The sequence below is a fragment of the Asterias rubens genome, chromosome 15 (assembly GCF_902459465.1).
Source record: "Asterias rubens chromosome 15, eAstRub1.3, whole genome shotgun sequence".
In the NCBI taxonomy this organism is placed as follows: Eukaryota; Metazoa; Echinodermata; class Asteroidea; order Forcipulatida; family Asteriidae; genus Asterias; species Asterias rubens.
In genome coordinates, this window is record NC_047076.1 from 6,148,182 (window position 1) to 6,167,214 (window position 19,033).

Genomic DNA, 19,033 nt, shown 5'->3' on the forward strand with positions numbered 1-19,033 from the left:
TACGGTCAAACACGACTCCAGTTTCTTCGTTTTTTATAAATGTTGCGCTTTTCTTGTGTGTCGTTTTCCTGTGTCTAATGGCCGACAATGCCGTAAGTACGCATGCGTAGAAGGGTCACATCGGTGTTAATTGACATAAACTTCCACCAGTCGCTCCCAAACATGATATCCCTGCTGCTCGAGCGCGAAATAATTAAAAAAAAACACACATTTGACAATTGAATTAAATAAAAGAACACTTTGAGCATTATCTAATTATTTTGTTATGATTGATTGAATTTTAAACGACGCTTTTCATGACAACTGATATACTGTTGATGTTGACTGGAGCATGACTGACAAAGTGACAGCAGCGCCAGCGGGCGCTTTGAACGGTGGTGGTTCGTACACGTTTAATCAGCGGGCGAGTCGAGCAAGACACGTGAATTGTTTGGGGATGGGAAATGTGGACATTTTCAGGGTTAATTCTCTTCACCACGTGAAGAAAACAAACTTGTGCACATATTTACAACAAGCACACCATTCTACTACTTCTAGAAGTTATAGCCTTCCTCCATGCTAGCACTCGATACTTACGAATACGAACGAGAAATCACAGAGCACGGACGTCTCGTTCGCTCTCCTGCTGCCTGCCTGCTGACCAGAAAGCTCGAGTCCATGGCGGACCAGCGCGTTGATAAACCGGCTGTCATCGCCGCACCACCAACACCGACAACAACATTAGTCGGGAGTAAACTTGGTATGTATAAATAAAAGCCTATATATTTTCAGCGGGTAAGTGTCCGGATAACTTTCCGTATGGCGCCACCACTTTTTCATTCGATATGAAATAATATAGTATCTAATTTACCTCAATGAGATATCCCTTTTTGTAAAAAAGGGTGACAAAGTGGTGGCGCCATACGGAAAGTTATCCACCACTTTGGCTGGGAGTCTGTCCACTACTCGCTGTGTGAAGAAGTGTTTTCTTGAGGTTGAGCCCTTTCTTTAGCCTTTTCTTGAAGAGCTTCATGTCATGTCTTCTGTGCTACTTGTTTGTGAGAATGTGAAAAGACTTCTTGCATCTATATCCACACACGGAGGTAGAAATAGTACCTCCATGATCCACAGGCCCCTTTAGAATCTTGAATGTTTTATATGAGGTCCCCTTGCACTCTTCTTACTTCAAGGGGAAAGAGATCAAGTTCCCTCAATCTTTCTGCATTTGCCTTCTCTCTCAGACTAGGTACTAGCATTGTGGCTCTTCTCTGTACTTTCTCCAGACACTTTTGTCTTTCTGTAGGTATGGGCACCATGCTTCAACGCAAAAACAAACTCAATTGTTTGTCAGTTTTAAAAGCATTGAATTTTATCACATTAAAGCTGATAAAATGCAACATTTTACTCAACTGTACTGCCTGGAAATATTTATTTAGATTAACTGTAAAATAAAGTCAAGATTTCAAATTAAAGAAGGGGTGGGGTCGGAAAGAATGGTGAAAATCAATATGAAAAGTCAACTAAGATATAAGATTCAACCAAATTCAAACAAGTCTTCCCTCAAAAAGAAAGGGTAAAAAGTCTCCTCTAAAGTAAACTATTTAGATCTACAATAAACAATTTGTCTAACCACTCTCCACAAAACCATCTTGGACTAATTTGATAAAGCCTGTAGTAAACCCAAAAACTTCTTAGCAAAAAAAAAATGTTTTAAAAAACATGTCAACAGCCAGAATCCCATACAGTTAATATTACTGTGACTGGTATTTAAATGGTGCCCTGGTCATTTCTTGCTTAGTCAAGAAATTTGCTAAGCAGAATTGTCTGTTTTTATGAAATTGGGCATGTGTGTTTTCTTGCATATTAAACTCAACTACCACTCCAGTACTTCGTTTTAAAGTAAACATTGTCCAAATGGTATCAGTCTGAACAGATAAGGTGCAGCACATGTCAATTACATCAAGGGAATGTTAGAGTAGTCCAAAAGGTCCCCACACTAAAAGCAACTTACAGTATACTGACAAACTATACAACCACATGTTGGCAATCAAAAGGACTAGGGGACAAGTCTAAAGTATACAGTGCTTACACACATCGGTGTATGGGTGAAAACCAAAATTAATATTAAGTCTAAAGCTTCTCAACAAAAGGCAGCATAAGTCTCCAAGGCAGTTAAAATAATATTTGAACCATTCAGGAAACAAATAGGCATGGGGCTCATGGTCAAGTCCAAAGGCATATTCAAATTTGGGTTTACTCCGAAGAACTACAGTCTCTGAAAATGTCAGAAAAGTCACAATTTAAATACAACTAAAACAAATAAAACTTCAGTTTATCAACATTTTTTATGTATTAAAATATGGATCACAAAAAAGCGACCATTAAAATGCCTTGCCTGTTCAGTCAGATTGTTCGCTAGTTTATCATGGCTTTATGAGCCTCCGATTTAAAGAGCAATGGTACCTATCACCAACAATCATGCATCAACGTTATTGTTTCTTTCATAATTGTCTTCGGCACAGGTGTTAGCGATAGCAGTCCGCCCCAGCAGTTAACAAGAAAGCCAGTTCTAACCACAAAGGAGGTCAGTGATCTACTGCTTCGTCTGTTCAACATCCAGGCCGACACCTTAAAGGAATATGAGAGCTATGATGACCGAACCTACTACGTGAAAACAGAGCAGAGCTTCCAGACCTCAGAGTTCATTCTGAAGGTACTGAATTCTGAGAACACTGCCAGTGAGGGTACTGTCGATGCTCAGATGAGGGTTCTACGTCATCTGGAATCCTACCCGGACCTTTGTTGCCAGGTTCCTCTGCCCAACCTGGCTGGAGACTTTCTGAGCTGTGAGATGATAAGGAATGAAGTGAGGAATGGTAGGTAGCATCTCATCATTGCTATAGGTGTGGTGTGGGATCAGGGGTCGATTTCACAAAGAGTCCATAGGAGATATACAAATTGCATTGATAGTCCTGAGTTAGGTCGAGTAACTGGTCCTAACTCGAGATAAGACTAGTCCTAACTCTTCGTGAAATCCACCCCAGACCTACTAAATTTACAGGGCTCTATTAGTAAGGGTGTCACGGCCAAGTGGTTAAGAGCATCGAAATCAAGTTCTGGTGGTTAAGTCATCGGAGTGTGGGTTTGAATCCTGGTCGTGACACTTTTGTCCTTGAGCAAGACACTTTACTACAATTGCTTCTCTTCACCAAGGGGTATAAATGGGTACCTGCGAGGGTAGAGGTTGATGTTGCCCATAATAGGTTCTCCCCAGGGAGTAAGTTGAGAAAGATTAAAGGATCGTTATTGGCCCAATGGCCTGAGCACTAATGTAAAGTGCATTGAGATGGTTATTGTGAAATGTTAGTGTGATGAGCTAAATAAGAATTTGTTATTATTATAAATAATAATAAATAAAAACAACTCGTATATATATAGCGCAATTCTAAATAATCGCGCTTCACAAATAATCAAAAACAACATTAGCAATTATAACACACTAGAATAAATAGATTTTGAGATTGCATTTGAAAGCATCAACTGTTCATCAACTGTGATGATCTTATGGGCTGTAGATATGGTTCCAGAGAGTTGGCCCTGAGAGTTGAACACACTGAATAAATCATCGCCTATCCGTTTGTTACTCTTTGGGATAGTTAGTAGACGAGTTAAAGGCAGTGGACACTATTGGTAATTGTCAAAGACTAGCCTTCACAGTTGGTGTATCTCAACATATGCATAAAATAACTAACCTGTGAAAATTTGAGCTCAATCGGTCATCGAAATTGCGAGATAATAATGAAAGAAAAAAAACACCCTTGTCACACAAAGTTGTGTGCGTTTAGATGGTTGATTTCGAGACCTCAAGTTCTAAATCTGAGGTCTTGAAATCAAACTCATGGAAAATTACTTCTTTCTCGAAAACTGTGGCACATCAGAGGGAGCCGTTTCTCACAATGTTTTATACCATCAACCTCTCCCCATTACTCGTCACAAAGAAAGGTTTTATGCTAATAATTATTTTTAGTAATTACCAGTAGTGTCCACTGTCTTTAACGTCCCACTTCAAACCTAGGCCTTCCCTTGATGGCAAACAAAGGTTACTAGAACATTCCTATCTTTTTGACTGCTGAAATAATGACTTCTGCATTTTTTAATTCTCAAGGACTTGAACTCACTGGATGTGAAAGAGAGTTGTCTGCTGTCCGTCTCTTTAAGTTCATACCAGGAAAGGTGTTAGCGAATATGTCTTCTTTGCCAGCAATTACCAATAGTGTCCACTGTCTTTAACGTCCCACTTCAAACCTAGGCCTTCCCTTGATGGCAAACAAAGGTTACTAGAACATTCCTATCTTCTTGACTGCTGAAATAATGACTTCTGCATTTTTTAATTCTCAAGGACTTGAACTCACTGGATGTGAAAGAGAGTTGTCTGCTGTCCGTCTCTTTAAGTTCATACCAGGAAAGGTGTTAGCGAATATGTCTTCTTTGCCAGCAAGGTTCTTCTGTGATGTAGGAAAACACTTAGGACAACTTCAAAAGACTCTCCAGGTATGTTACTTTTCTTGTACGTATCCAACAGCACATTTAGCACCAATAGACCCATTGAACAACGTGCAGCGCGCATGCATGCACTTCTCCTGTCCGCCAATTTGTTTGGTAATTACTCAAAACTAATATTAACTTAAAAACTGACTTGGTAACGAGCATTGGACAGCTGTTGATAGTATAAAATATTGTGGAAAATGAAGCCCTCTGAAGTAACGTAGTTTTTGAGAAAGAGGTCATTTCTCACTAAAATATTAAAAGACTTCTAGCTAGAAGTCTTTTTTTAAAGCACACAAATCTGCCAACAAGGATGTTTTTTCTTTCATCAGTTTCTCGCAACTTCGATGATCAATTGAGCCCAGATTTTCACAGACTTGTTATTTTAAGCTTATGATATGATACGCCACATGAGAACACTGGTCTTTGACAATTACCAAACGTGTACAGTGCCTTTAATGCGCCTGTGAACATGTGTACCCTCCTTTTGTGCATGTTTTGAACCCCAAAATGGCAGACATGAGATGTACGTTTAAGTGCGCTGCGTGATGGCAATGAGTCTATACAAGGATTGATTAGAAACGAGTTGTTCAGTTTTAGATGTGGTAGGCCTAAAGGAAAACCCCAAATGGGGGAAAACAATCTTGTACATGAAGGGACTCAAAACCCAATCCACAAAATCAGGCACCAGTTGTCTGAGGTGGGGTTCGACCTGGGGGTCCACTGAACCAGCCTGGTCCATATAGGGTATGAAAAAAAATCATCTAAAAAAGGTCACTCTAATGTTAGTTTGTGATATGCACACACTTTTCAATATTCAGGGCAGACTTGCAACGTTAAAGTTGATTTCCATTTTATTTCTTGAATAACAGTATAGGGAGTGCGCCCTCAGTGTTCAAGTGTTCCAATTAGCACAAGTTATGTTTGGGTATGCGACCTTTGAACTTGCTCTCGTTTTTGTTTTAGCTCTTTGAGCAAGAGAGAGCACAGTTTTATTTTCTGTGGGCATTGCTTTCCAATTTTTAGGGAACGTGGCCACACTTTGCTCTGAATAATTTTACTCTGAAGTGATTATTTCTCTGTTAAAGGAACACGTTGCCTTGGATCGGTCGAGTTGGTCTTTGAAAAGCGTTTGTAACTGTGTGTTATAAAATGGACATGGTTAGAAAGATGTTTTAAAAGTAGAATACGATAATCCACACAAATTTGCCTCGAAATTGCGCGATTTTCCTTTTACTTTACGAACTAACACGGTCAGCCATTTATGGGAGTAAAAAATTTGACTCCCATAAATGGCCGACCATGTTAGTCGACGAGGTAAAAGGAAAACCACGCAATTTCGAGGGATACTTGTGTAGATCATTATATTCTACTTTTAAAATATCTTTCTAATCATATGCATTTTATAACAAACGGTTATAAACGCTTTTCAAAGACCAACTCGTCCAATCCAAGGCAACGTGTTCCTTCAAGTGATGTTTTGTGTTGAAATCATCTTTTTATTGAAGAAACATAATTTTGGGGTCTAGTTGAATCAGGTATTGTATTATGTAGGGAAAGATAATTGCTATAACAAATTTTTTTTATAATTTTTTTGGCAAGTATAGGAGTACCCTGGTGGTGTAGAACCGCTGAAGCTTAAAAGCAAACACTGCAAGTGGAGTCTGGAAAATGTTCCCTTGATAAGAGAACATCTCCCATTGGTCAAAGACAACGCCAAGAGGGAACTGTTAGAGAATGTGATTGGACGGTTTGAAAAAGATGTCGTGCCGGTGATTGGTCATCTTAGGCAGGGTGAGTTGCTAGTAATAATAATTGATATTTATACATTGCTGGTGTACCCACACATAAGGGAATCAATGTGTGGTGAAGAGGTTTTCAACTAGTGGTTTAAACCCAACGAGGCCTGGTTCTTGATAATTTTACCAAGACGAAGTCGAGGTAAATTATCATGAACCAGGCCTCGACGGGTTTAAACCACTAGTTGAAAACCGATTCAACACACTTTGATTCACATTCATAAAAAACCTATTCGGTCAAAAAACATCAACACCTTTGGTCAAAAAGTAAAATAAATGCAAAAATTATAATTGTTCAATGAAGCACAGGTGCAAGCTCGCGTGTCACGCCCATGTTGTTAATACTTTTTACTGGTCATAAACAACGGTTTATATACACCCACATGACGCGCTCTCCACCAATAGGAATAGCGAAACTGTCTGAGGTATTTATGAATTTTGAATTAAGGGCAGTTGATTTTTGTCTCTAAAAAAAGAGACGGTATACTTTTGGTAGTCACTCTTAAAAAATTAATGGCAATAAAAACTTACTTGGTAAGAAGTATAGCAGCTTTGAATAGTATAAAGTACTATGAGAATCATTTCACTTCGAATTGGATTCTGAGAAACATTACTATCAGATAAGTTTTTCAGGTTGTTTATTCCAATTGCGGGTTGTTCTTCCTGCTTGGACAAAAGTTACTGCTCCAAATGTTGCAACATTTTAAAAACGCAACCACTTTTTGGAATTAAATTTGCATAGGTTAGCTTTGTTGTATACATTTTTATAGGATTACAAAAATCAATTAGTTTCAAAAACTAAAGGCATACTTTCTCTTTAAAGCAGTTGTTTAGAATTTGGGAGTATACAGCTTGTATTTGAAAATTGGTAAAAGTAAAAACATTTAGGTGAGCCAGTTACATTAAAGCTTCAAACCTCAACAGAAAACAGGTTCTGTTGGGCGAGGCATCAGAGTGAGGGGTCAAATCCTGGTTGTGACACTTCTCATTACCCAACCGGAGTAATTGCGAGGGTTGAGATTATTGAAGTGAATGATTAGCATTCTGTGCGCCATTTTGGCTGATGGCGCTGCATACTCCAAAGGAGTTGAGATGGTTTCAAAAATGCCTTGGGTCCAATGAGCAGGGGTTGATTTCACAAAGAGTTCAGACTAGTTTATCTCGAGTTTAACTTAGGTTTAGCCTTACGTAGGACTAGTCCTAGTCCAAACTCTTTGTGAAAACGACCCATGGGGTAGTAGTAATTATTTCCATACAAAATCTTAAAAATTACATCAAATTTACTTTGTTTTCATTTTAAGGAATCATTTATGGCGACTTCAATGAAAACAATGTCATAGTAAGCGATGACTTAACCAGAAGGTCAAATGTCACTCCTGCAGCAGATGAAAATCACCAAATTTGTGCGGTCGAGAAAAAAGAAGGCAAAAGTGGTGTATCAAAGTTGAAGATCAGTGGCTTAATCGACTTTGACGACATGGGGTACACTTGCCTGTTATTCGAAGTAGCGCTAGCTATCGCCTACATGATGATAGTCAGCGACAAACCAATTGAGGATTCGGGTAACGTGCTGGTAGGTTTCGAGACGGTGTCCCCACTCACCTGCGAGGAGCGCGGACTACTGAAGGTGTCGGTTGCGGGAAGGTTTGCTCAGTCGCTGCTCATGGGGGTGAAGCAGTCCAAGATGTTCCCGGACAACGCCTACGTGGGGACTTTTCTGATCAAAGGATGGAATCTTTTGGAGCTCTGGTGGGGCCAGACTGAAGAGGAACTACAGGAGTTGTGGGATAGGTGCAGGAACTCTGGGCTAGACTTCTCATAGACAGTTCCCCCCATACTTGCCAAAATTACCAGGGTATTAAAATGCAACACTCTTATTTTGTTCCCACTTTGCATACATTAAGTCTTGAATTTTTGCGTCTCAAATCTTTCCAAATATTATTTGAAAAAGGGTACTTTTTTTTGCTGCAAAAACCTTTTACCTTTAAAAACATATATTACAGGGAAAGGTTCATTTTTCAGAAAAGGGTTCAGTTTTTTTTCCCTTTAAAAGTTTGTTTTAATTTAATTTCATAGTAGGCCTAAGTTAATGAAATGTTTTTAGCTAGGGACACAAGTTTGACCATAAAACCTGGTCAAGGGGTTGAGTCTTTTGTAGCGCTGGTGGGGCCAGACGAAAGAGGAGTTACAGGAGTTATGGGATAGGTGTGGGAATTCAAGGATATGCTGCATTCGTATTTTTGATTTTTATTTTTTTTGAATTTTTGTTCCCCAAACCTTTTCCAAAAATTATTTGAAATTTAATTTATTTAAATTTAATTATTTTATTATTTTAATTTAATTTCAACGTAGGTTTAACTTTTGAATTTTTGTTTCCCAAACCTTTTCCAAATATTATTTGAAATTTAATCTATTTAAACTTTATTATTTTAATTTAATTTCATAGTTAATGAGTAATTGTTAGCTAGGGATACAAGTTTGACAATAAAACCAGGCTGGTCAAGGGATATAGTCATTTGGAGCTCTGGTGGGGCCAGACGAAAGAGGAATTACAGGAGTTATGGGATAGGTGAGGGAATTCTAGGATGGACGTCACATAGACATTTCCCTCATACTTGCCAAAATTACCAGGGTATTTAAATGCAACACTCTTATTTTGTTCCCATTCTGCATATATATTCAGTTTTGAATTTTTGGTTCCCAAAACCCTTTTTAAATATTATTTGAAAAAAGGGTTCTTTTATTGCTGCAAAAACATTTTACCTTTAAAAACATATATTATGTAGAAAGGTTTATTTACAGATTAGGAAATGTTCTCGTTCCCTTGAAAATTTATGCTATATTTTACTTCATTATCGTAGTAAGTTAATTAATCGTTTTTAGCTAGGGGCACAAGTTTTACAATAAAACCTGTCGTGTCCTTGTGTTGCAATCTAAAAATCTCCAAAATATCCATGAATATTAATCACTCAAAAGCCTGAATTTTCCCAGATGCTACACAAAAATCGAGGTGACACTGCGTTTAAAGGGAAGGTACACGTTTGGTAATTGTCAAAGACCAGTCTTCTCACTTGGTGTATCCCATCACATAAGCATTTGTTTTGAGTAACTACCAAACATGTACCTTCCCTTTAAAAATAAGAACAGTCTTGAGATTAGTCAAAATTATTTAAAGGGATGTTACATTGAATGATCACTCTCAAATTTGTGGAAATTTGAGCTCAATCGGTCGTCGAAGTTGCGAGATATTAATGAAAGAAAAAACACCCTTGCCACACGTATTTGTGTGCTTTCAGAAGCTTGATTTCGATACCTCAACTTCTAAATCTGAGGTCTCGAAATCAAATTCGTGGAAAATTACTTCTTACTCGAAAACTACTTCACTTCAGAGGGAGCTCTTTCTCACAATGTTTTATACTATCAACCTCTCCCCATTACTCGTAATCAAGAAAGGTTTTATGATAATAACTAGGTTGAGTAATTACCAATAGTGTCCACTGCCTTTAAAAGTAATGTCAGTAAAAACTTACTTTGTTATAGAAGTACAGCAGCTTTCGATAGTATAAAGCATTTGAGAATCATTTTATTTCAAAGTGATGTGGTTGCTGAAAAAGATGTCAGTTTTTATCCACAAAAGTTTGAATCATAGAAACGTTACTGTCAGAAACTGTTTACTGATTGTGTTTCCAGTTACAAATTGTTCCTTCTGGGACCACTGGATTTTCGGCGATATCTCAAAAACGCTACCACCTATAAAGACCCTCGCCTTCGGATCGGGCCTTTATCACACGGCAACGACCCTGCCGGTTTTAAACGGCCGTTTAACAACCCGTCGCTATCCTTGTATTCCCTTATAAGGTAATTTCAGTATTATGTAAAAAGTATTATGTATGTTACAAAGACACACCATGTCGCCCCGAAAATGAAGACAGGACAGACAATGGACAGACACTTTTGCTACAAAACTTTGTCTACGTTTTTGTTTAATAACTTAAAACGTTGAAAATTTGCCGACGGACGCGACTGATAATATCGGCCGTCTGCGGTCGCTAGCGGATTCACTAGCGACAATTGACGGTAACAAACGATGGCTGGCGGCAAATTCAAAATTGCAATTCGCAGCTTAGCTTAGCTTGCCGTTACTCCCTAATAGTGTGGGCCAGCCTTTAAATATTCACTCATTTACAGCAACAAAACTCGATATATGGGTATCATACTTCCATGTTGTTATGATTTTTAAAGACACTGGACACTATTGGTAATTGTGGAAGACCAGTCTTCTTACCCGGTGAATATCAACATATGCACAAAATAACAAACCTGTAAAAATTTGAGCTCAATTGGTCATCTAAGTTGCGAGATAATAATGAAAGAAAAAGCACCCATGTCACACGAAGTTGTGTGCTTTCTAATAAGTTGATTTCGAGACCACAAATAATTCTAAATCTGAGGTTTCGAAATCAAACTCGTGGAAAATAAATTCTTTCTCGAAAACTATATCAAGTTATTTTAGGGAGCCGTTTCTCTCAATGTCTTATACTATCAGCAGCTCCCTTTTACTCGTTACATTATTAAGGTGTTATGCTAATAATTATTTTGAGTAATTACCAATAGTGGCCACTGCTTTTAAACCTTGAAACTCTTGTAACTTTAATAAGGCCAAACAAATAAATTTGTGAGTGTCAGAACACATACTTTTTGTCTTTGTTTTTAATAGTGTTATCCTTCAATCAAAATATGACAACGGTCTATTTGGATAAGTGTTTGGTTTGCGGTAACATTTTGTATCTACTTGCCAGTTAGAGTTTGTTCTTTTGAGAACTGTCTTGCTTTATTCTACTACCGCGGAGTAGATTTATCAGATTTTGGGTGAGACTTCTTTGTTTTGAAAAGAACTGTCCTGCAGATTAAAGGCAGTGGACACTATTGGTAATTACTCAATATAATTTAACCTCGTTTGGTAACGAGTAATGGGTAGAGGTTGATAGTATAAAACATTGTGAGAAACGGCTCCCTCTGAAGTAACGTAGTTTTCGAGAAAGAAGTAATTTTCCATAAATTTGAAATCAAGCATCTGAAAGCACACAACTTCGTGTGACAATGGTGTGTTTTTTCTTTCATAGTTAGCTCGCAACTCCAACGACCAATCGAGCTCAAATTTTGACAGGTTTGTTATTTTATGCACATGTTGAGATACACCAAGTGAGAAGACTGGTCTTTGACAATCACCAATAGTGTCCACTGTCTTTAAATACTACCTGGGATGCAGCCGAGGTATACAAAAACCGGCCGTGACTGCTAAGCTATTGCACTACCGCTGAGTGAGTTCTTAAATTTGTCTCAACGTTTCGAATAGCTTGCTCTAGTCGTCGTCAGCGAGTTATGGATGTAGTGTTAAAACAATAAATAATGTTTTGCACGCTTGACCCGGAGAGAATATGTCCATGTATGAATGACAGATGAAGTGATGTTGGAGAAAACAAATTGTCGGCCCCATGAAGATGTTATTAAAGGCGCTCAAAATATTTTAAATTGTAAAACTATTGTGACATCCCCCAAAAATATCCCTGCACCTGTGTAATTTTTTAAACGTCCGAGCATCGGTCTTGAAAATGTCACTAACCTCTCTTATTTCAGAAGTTCATATAGCTCTCATCAAAAATATATTATGGAAGGCAACATACACACTGTATCCATTTTCTTATGGGCTCTCAAATCTGTCTATAATCGAATATGTTGTTGGCCTACATTTAATAGGGAGGTTTTTGCAAGCGTTCGGGCAGATACGGATAATATGATAACGCGTGTCCGTTCACGTCAGCCGCGTGTTGGGTTTTGTTTCGCAAACTATGTGTTTCACTTGAGTGCGCTCGCATTCATCATGAGTGTTTTTATTTCAGTCAAACATGACCGATAGTGACCCCGTGTTTAAAACACTGCATTTTCTCATCGTTTTGCTTGCAAATTACTAACAATTTTCTACCTATATCAAGCACGATACCAGTGAAAGAAATTCCGTGCGAAATGTTTTTGATCTGGGACAAAAATACTACTAAAAGTCTGTAAAACAGTATCCGTTTTTTACGACGTGTATGAGGTCCCGTATCCGTTGCTAAAACGTGTATGCAAAATACGATAGTCGCGGATACGCGTCACTTGAACACAAAGTGTCGACGTACCTAGGCCTGTATCTAGTGTGTCCGTACACTTGCGAAACATCTCCTCCGTTTTATCGCTTTTTATAGTTCGGGACTAACCGCGGCCAAAGGTCATACATGTGTAGTTACCTAAATCGTCAATACACATAGTGTTTTTTATTGTTGTTGCATTTAGCACGCCATACAGCTACATGTACTGAATTTTGACCTCACTGTGCAAAGAGTTACATGTACAGCTGAGACCACATGTAGTTTTTGCTAGCACTGAGTTGCACATGTTTTACTAGTTCTCCATTTTTCGCGTTCGTTCTACTCAGCAATTGCCAGCGTATGTACAGCAGTTTTGTTCGTCAGTTGTACGAGTCAATTTGTCTTCGTTTCTCCGTCAAACTGTTTAGTCATTGTGAACTTTGTGAACACTATTTTTGTATTCTGTGGATTGGAATTGGTGTTCATCGTACCGTGCTACGGTCGGCGTTTTAACCTGTAGTGTAGCACTCCAGTCTTCAGGACCTCGACTTTTCTCCGTCCCGGTGTGCAGATATTATGTGGTGAGTTTTATTAGACATCTTTCTAAAAAAGTAGTTTTGACTGATTACTACACATGACAAGCGCGCTTTCTTGAACTTTACTAGTCTAGGTTCCTAGACCATTGGTGTTGCGTGGTCACACACGACCAACGTTCCGATTATGCACGGCAAAAACTGTGTACACGCTTCTTGTAATGAAGGAACGCTAGCGGGCGCTCTGTTTCTCTGATTTAACAGAGCGCCCGCTAGCGTTCGTTCATTACAAGCGTGTACAGTTTTTGCCGTGCATAATATCGGAACGTTGGTTGTGTGTGACCACACAACACCAATGGTCTAGGAACCTAGACTAGAACTTTACCTGCAGTCAGACCAATTGAAGCGTGCGTTTGTTAAATGCCTGGCCTGCTATTTTTACCACATCGAAAGGGCAAACCCGTTCCCACTCGTTCAATCGCATTTTTTCAAAACACGACCTTTGTCAGTGGGACATGGCATAGAATCATGGAATCATATAGCTCCATGAAGGGTTATATCGATGTGCGTGTGTGTGCATGTGTACAATTCATGCATGGATGTGTCGTGTCATCAAACAGTATTTACATCGAATGCAGACCTGGTAGTTCAGTGACCCTTCGGTGACCCCGTTTCACATAGGCCACATGAAAACATTGAAAACATAAATAAATGTATTGAAAATTCAAATACATGTAATGAAAATATAAATAAATACATGTTTTGAAAACGACGCACAGTCTATGTATAGTAACATTTTCGCTTTTACATTTATTTATTTATTTATTTTGGCGAGTGCATAGATTTATATTTTCATTGAAGCTATTTATATTATCGATGCAGCTATTTATATTTTCAATACATGTATATATATGTTCAATACATATATTTATATTTTCAATATGTATTTATTTTTTCAATACACGTATTTATATTTTCAAAACATGTATTTATTTTCAAAACATGTATTTATATTTTCAATACATTTATTTATGTTTTCAATACATTTATTTATGTTTTCAATACAGGTATTTATATTTTTAACTGTAGGCCTATCCCTTGTACATTGTAATCAAACTGAGGCTGGACGAAATAATCTGGTGCCATGTTTGCGCAATGAATGTTAGCATCCATTGCTGTTATTGGAAACCGGGTACATGACCAAGATGGTGACAGTGTGATGTTTACATTCATGCAACCCATGATGTAACGAACCAGGAGTTCCTCCTGATCTGACCTCATTTTAAACATGTTGTTCCTATAGAAAGAAGCTGTTGAATTATTAATTCAAGATCGAGTAACTCGTCATAGGGTTCAAGAGAAACATGACGGAACAAGCAGTCAAGGGCGAAACTGCAAATCTCCAGAAGCTCTCGAAACCATTCTTGACTCCCGATGACGTCACGTCTCTCCTTAGCCGACTGTTCGGTCTGAGGGCTTGTCATGTTGAGGAATTCAACAGCTACGACGATAGGATTTACCACGTCACGACAGTCCCCGGCCAGGGGATAGGGGAGCAAAAAGAGTTCATGCTGAAAGTTTTGAACTCGGTGTTTACCGCTGAGGGCGCTGTTGAAACCCAGACGGACGTCTTGGATTTTTTGCAGTCATTTCCCGAGTTGAGATGCCAGTGTCCAGTTGCAAATCTAAGTGGCCAGTTTGTCAGCTTTGAGTCAATTCAGACCGACTACTTGAATGGTAATTGCAGATTAATAGAGAAATAAAACAGGTTCTGTGTGTGTGAATTGTTGATGATAATATAGCCCTGGCGGCCTTACACTTTCGTATTGTACTACAGTATCTGTGTACAGAGGAAGAGTCCTATATAGGGCTAATGATAATATTGATTATATCATACAATTCTCTTTTTTTTAAATTGCATATTTTAGTGAGTATGCTTACTAATTCTAAAAATTAAAGGGAATGTATTTGGTTGATAACCACTCGTAATCAATAGCTATACAAAGCCAATAGTACTGCAGTTTTCGAAGAGTTTGGAGAAACACTTCACATCGAAGGGTGTGGTTATATAAAAAGATATCAATCGTAATCGCCCAAATTTGAATCTGAGAAGCGTTAATGTCGTAACGTTTCTCATACTGTGCATTCCAATTACGATATTTTCTTCGTGGACGAAACGTTTTCGGCAAGATCAACTTGGTATGACACCATTTGAAATGAAATGTTCACATTTATATTTCAGACTCTGGACACTATTGGTAATTTTCAAAGACAATTCTTCTCACTTGGTGTATCTCAACACATGTATAAATAACAAACCTCTGAAAATTTGAGCTCAATCAGTTGTCGAAGTTGCGAGATAATAATGATGGAAAAAACACCCTTGTCACACGAAATTGTGTGCTTTCAGATGCTTGATTTCGAGACTGCAAATTCTAAATCTGAGGTCTCGAAATCAAATTCGTGGAAAATTACTTCTTTCTCGAAAACCACTTTATTTCAGAGGGAGCCGTTTCTCACAATGTTTAGAACTATCAACCGAGTCCCCATATACTCGTTACCAAGTAAGGTTTTATACAAATAATTATTTGGAGTATTTACCGATTGTGTCCACTGCCTTTAAAACAATCGAGCGGCTCCAAAAAAAACAAAGGTATACTTTGCCTTTAGGGATAGCCTACTAATATATTATTTGTTATTTTGCGGCTATCATCTAAACAATACAGTAAATTTTCCTTTTAGGTTCGTCCAGTTGGATCTATTCTGATGTAATTCTTTGTTTTTTTTGTTTACGATTAAGGAGAGAGAATTGGAAGGATAGCTGCTCCCACTGCCGTGCGTCTGTTTAGTTTCTTACCCGGAAAGCCTCTACTAAAACTGGCACCAATACCGCCAGTATCCTTCGCGAAACTTGGTGAACATCTCGGGGGCTTACAAATTGCCTTGCAGGTAAAAAGCGCTTATAGGGTTTTGATACAATTTGTAGATCAAGTTTTTGGCCATGACATGAATGAAGATGTATGTAACACAGATTACCTTTAGAAGTTTCAGCTTCAATACTCGTCAAGTTTTTGAGAAAAGGGTGAGAATCAAAGCCCAGGAGAGTCGCGTAAATACTATGTTTTACATGCTAAAGTAATGTTCGTCTCCCGAGATGAACATTATCGTGACATTGTTTCACTCATTTCTCAAAAACTACAGCACCTCAGCACGTAATATTTTAAGGGCATCTTTCTACTAAGTTTAATGCAAATCTGCGGACATCGTGTTTTGTGTTGTACAAAAAGTACCCAAATTCCCCATATACGGGTTTGTGGCAAAAATCACAAATTCATGCGTCCCTTCCAATCCCCCGCGTAGAACTGTTGTAAAGTGATACCGACACAAATGCTCACAAAATTAATACTGAAGCCTAACCCTACTCAATTCTACCTTCATGCCCTAACCTACTGCCACCTTGTGACTTTGAACATACTCGCAATACGACCCGTTGTATTTGAAGAAGCAGTGGACATTACCTAGTGGAGTTGGTCTTAATTTCAAAACTCCATGCAAAAGATTTTGTTTTCATAAATATTTATTTATTCGCAGAAATATCCCAACGATGTAAAGCCACTAGAACGAAGGGCGGGTCTTGATATTTGGTGTCTGCAAAACTTATCGGATCTGAGACGTTACCTCCACGTGGTCAAAGATGCAAAGTCGCTGAGGATCGTTAAGGAAGTGATCACGGAATACGAAAGGAAAGTTACTCCGATCTATGGAGAGTTGAGGAAAGGTGAATAGAAAAATGTTCAGAAGCCGCTCCGGCCTACTTCACGTGGAGCGGTTGTTGGTAGTTGAATTGTCACTTATACTTATGCTGGTGAAGGCTGTCCTGTCTAAGATGTATATATACGCTCTAACTTCCCCACGGTATTTATTGTAAAAACACAAGAGTTGCAGCAAGTTTCATCGTACTATAGGAATTGTTTTACAACTCAATAAGAATACACTCAAATACAATGAGTAGTAAAGAGTAGCAAAGAGGTTGCCCCATATTTTGGGCATGTTTGAGCAGTGTTTGGTACACACTATCAAGTGTCAGGGTATCCCAAGATCCACATACACAATTGGCTCAGAAAGCTATAAAAAAAACTGAAAACATAAAGGTATACTGACACTGCTACAATCTCAGAGGACAATCTCAGAAATAAATATTTGTATATAGCTTTTCGTTTGGGTGGTAGTTTTTTATCATTCCTAAGTAGGGCCTATTTGTTTTAAATTGTTAATACCTTTTGGAGTAATTACCAAAGGTTTTAAATTGTGCAGCAAAATATTTTAAATATTGTGGTTTTCAAACAATTTGTAAGCCAAGTGTATTTCATCCAACCGTTTTTATGTTATTTTTTCCTATTCTATAGGTACCCTCTCTTTAATTGTTTTGTTTTTTTAATTCTTAGGTATTGTGCACCATGATTATAACGAAAGCAACGTGTTGGCGGTATCACCATTAGGAGGTAACTCACAAGGAACTCGTGGCTTTGAGATCAGTGGCGTAATAGACTTCGACTTTATGGTGTATTCCTGCCTGGTATTCGAAATCGCTGTTCCCATGATGTATCTGATGTTCTGCAGTGACCAACCCCTGGAAGCCACTGCCAACCTTCTTGCCGGCTTCGAGTCGAGAGCTCCGCTCACGGAGAAGGAGCGAGGCGTGCTGCGTGTTCTTATAGCCGGGAGGTTCATCCAGTCGTTGGTACTCGGGCTGTATTCATCTAGCTTCAATCCGGACAATTCCTGCATAGTCGGGACCCAGGCAAAGAGCTTGAACCTTCTCGAAGATTTCTGGAACCACCCGGAAGAGGACCTAATGAAGTTATGGAGAGACATCAAAGGGAATGTTTCCTAAACAAAAAAGACAAGTTATTAATTGAACAATATTCCAAGAGGCATATCATCTATGAGGCATACTTTATAATGGTATTGAAAATAAATCTGAACCCGAACCTGATATCAAAACACGTCCATGTCATGCATAGTTTACCCGGTACTCTTGGTCAATATGACCCGGTCTGTGTCCAACTGACCAAGAGATGGGCCAAACTAAAGCAGAACTGGGTTGTGAGTGTTTTTTTGTTCAGTGTGCTAAAGTCAGCTTTAGCTCCAGATGTATCTTTTTCTTTCCATTTGTTTGCGTGTTTGTTGCTTGTTTCTATCATGTTTCGAACAAGACCCTGTTGTAAAAAAAAAGCCTTCTGAGCTGATTTTTTTATTCTGTACCGTGTATCTCAAACAAACAAAACTTGTGAAACGGCTGCCGAATGAAAAAATATATGATTCTGGGGGAAAAATTGATTATGTATGGATAGTTTATTGACTCAACTTTCATATGACACAAAGAAGTCCGAAAATAAATCGTGATTGGGTGAGCACTGCTCACTGAAGAATAAGCAGCTGATGGATTGAATTTTGTAAGCTCCAAAGGTCACCTCTTACAAATAAGAAGGCTAATTCCTATGAAACCTAATTTCAATACCCTTTACAAAAGCGAGTAGTGCTCACCCAAGCATGAACTATTTTCAGACTTTTTGGTGTCATATGGAAGTTGGGGCCCTGAGCTACCCATACAAACCTTTTCCCCCGGAATCATATACTTTTTATTCGGCAGCCATTTCAAGAGTGTACATATGTATCGTGTTTTTTGAGACACCTTGTATAAATAAATGTTTCAATAAGTAAACAAATTAAGTAAGCTAACACTACCGAACCCCTCCTCGCATTTACCGCAGCGTGTAAATGTTCTTCGTGACGATGATATTCCACGCATGGGGTTACATTTTATTATTGTGGTTTTAGAGTGGTTTTAAATTGTCACCGACCGGTCTTCTCACTCACGTGTATCTCAACAAACCTTTGAAAATTTGAACTCAATTCGTCATCGAAGTTGTCAGATAATAATGGATGAAAAAACACCATTGTCACACGAATTTGTTTGCTTTCAGATGCTTGATTTCCCGAGACCTCGCGCATGATATCAATTCAAATATTTCACTGAGAAATTAAT

The 19,033-nt window shown here is 38.4% G+C and overlaps 2 protein-coding genes across 2 annotated transcripts; both read left to right on the top strand.

The window, feature by feature from the left end:
- Nucleotides 1-338: 338 nt before the first annotated feature.
- Nucleotides 339-8,627, top strand: LOC117300348 (hydroxylysine kinase-like). The gene is made up of 5 exons (XM_033784111.1): nucleotides 339-739; nucleotides 2,502-2,855; nucleotides 4,379-4,530; nucleotides 6,132-6,318; nucleotides 7,625-8,627. Exons 1-5 carry the CDS (start codon nucleotides 556-558, stop codon nucleotides 8,143-8,145), a joined length of 1,398 nt encoding a protein of 465 aa, XP_033640002.1. The 5' UTR covers nucleotides 339-555; the 3' UTR covers nucleotides 8,146-8,627.
- A 4,034-nt stretch (nucleotides 8,628-12,661) lies between these two features.
- Nucleotides 12,662-18,370, top strand: LOC117300166 (hydroxylysine kinase-like). The gene is made up of 5 exons (XM_033783885.1): nucleotides 12,662-13,032; nucleotides 14,288-14,721; nucleotides 15,785-15,933; nucleotides 16,576-16,762; nucleotides 17,430-18,370. The coding sequence occupies exons 2-5, from the start codon at nucleotides 14,349-14,351 to the stop codon at nucleotides 17,876-17,878; spliced, it is 1,158 nt and encodes a 385-aa protein (XP_033639776.1). The 5' UTR covers nucleotides 12,662-13,032; nucleotides 14,288-14,348; the 3' UTR covers nucleotides 17,879-18,370.
- Nucleotides 18,371-19,033: the final 663 nt, after the last annotated feature.

Bases quoted from the DNA above. Each gene is read 5' to 3' on its own strand.
- LOC117300348 (XM_033784111.1), top strand. From the start codon at position 556: ATGCTAGCACTCGATACTTACGAATACGAACGAGAAATCACAGAGCAC. The intron at 740-2,501 runs GTATGTATAAAT...TCTTCGGCACAG, and splicing joins ATTAGTCGGGAGTAAACTTG to GTGTTAGCGATAGCAGTCCG. The intron at 6,319-7,624 runs GTGAGTTGCTAG...TTTCATTTTAAG, and splicing joins GATTGGTCATCTTAGGCAGG to GAATCATTTATGGCGACTTC.
- LOC117300166 (XM_033783885.1), top strand. From the start codon at position 14,349: ATGACGGAACAAGCAGTCAAGGGCGAAACTGCAAATCTCCAGAAGCTC. The intron at 14,722-15,784 runs GTAATTGCAGAT...TTTACGATTAAG, and splicing joins TCAGACCGACTACTTGAATG to GAGAGAGAATTGGAAGGATA. The intron at 16,763-17,429 runs GTGAATAGAAAA...TTTAATTCTTAG, and splicing joins CTATGGAGAGTTGAGGAAAG to GTATTGTGCACCATGATTAT.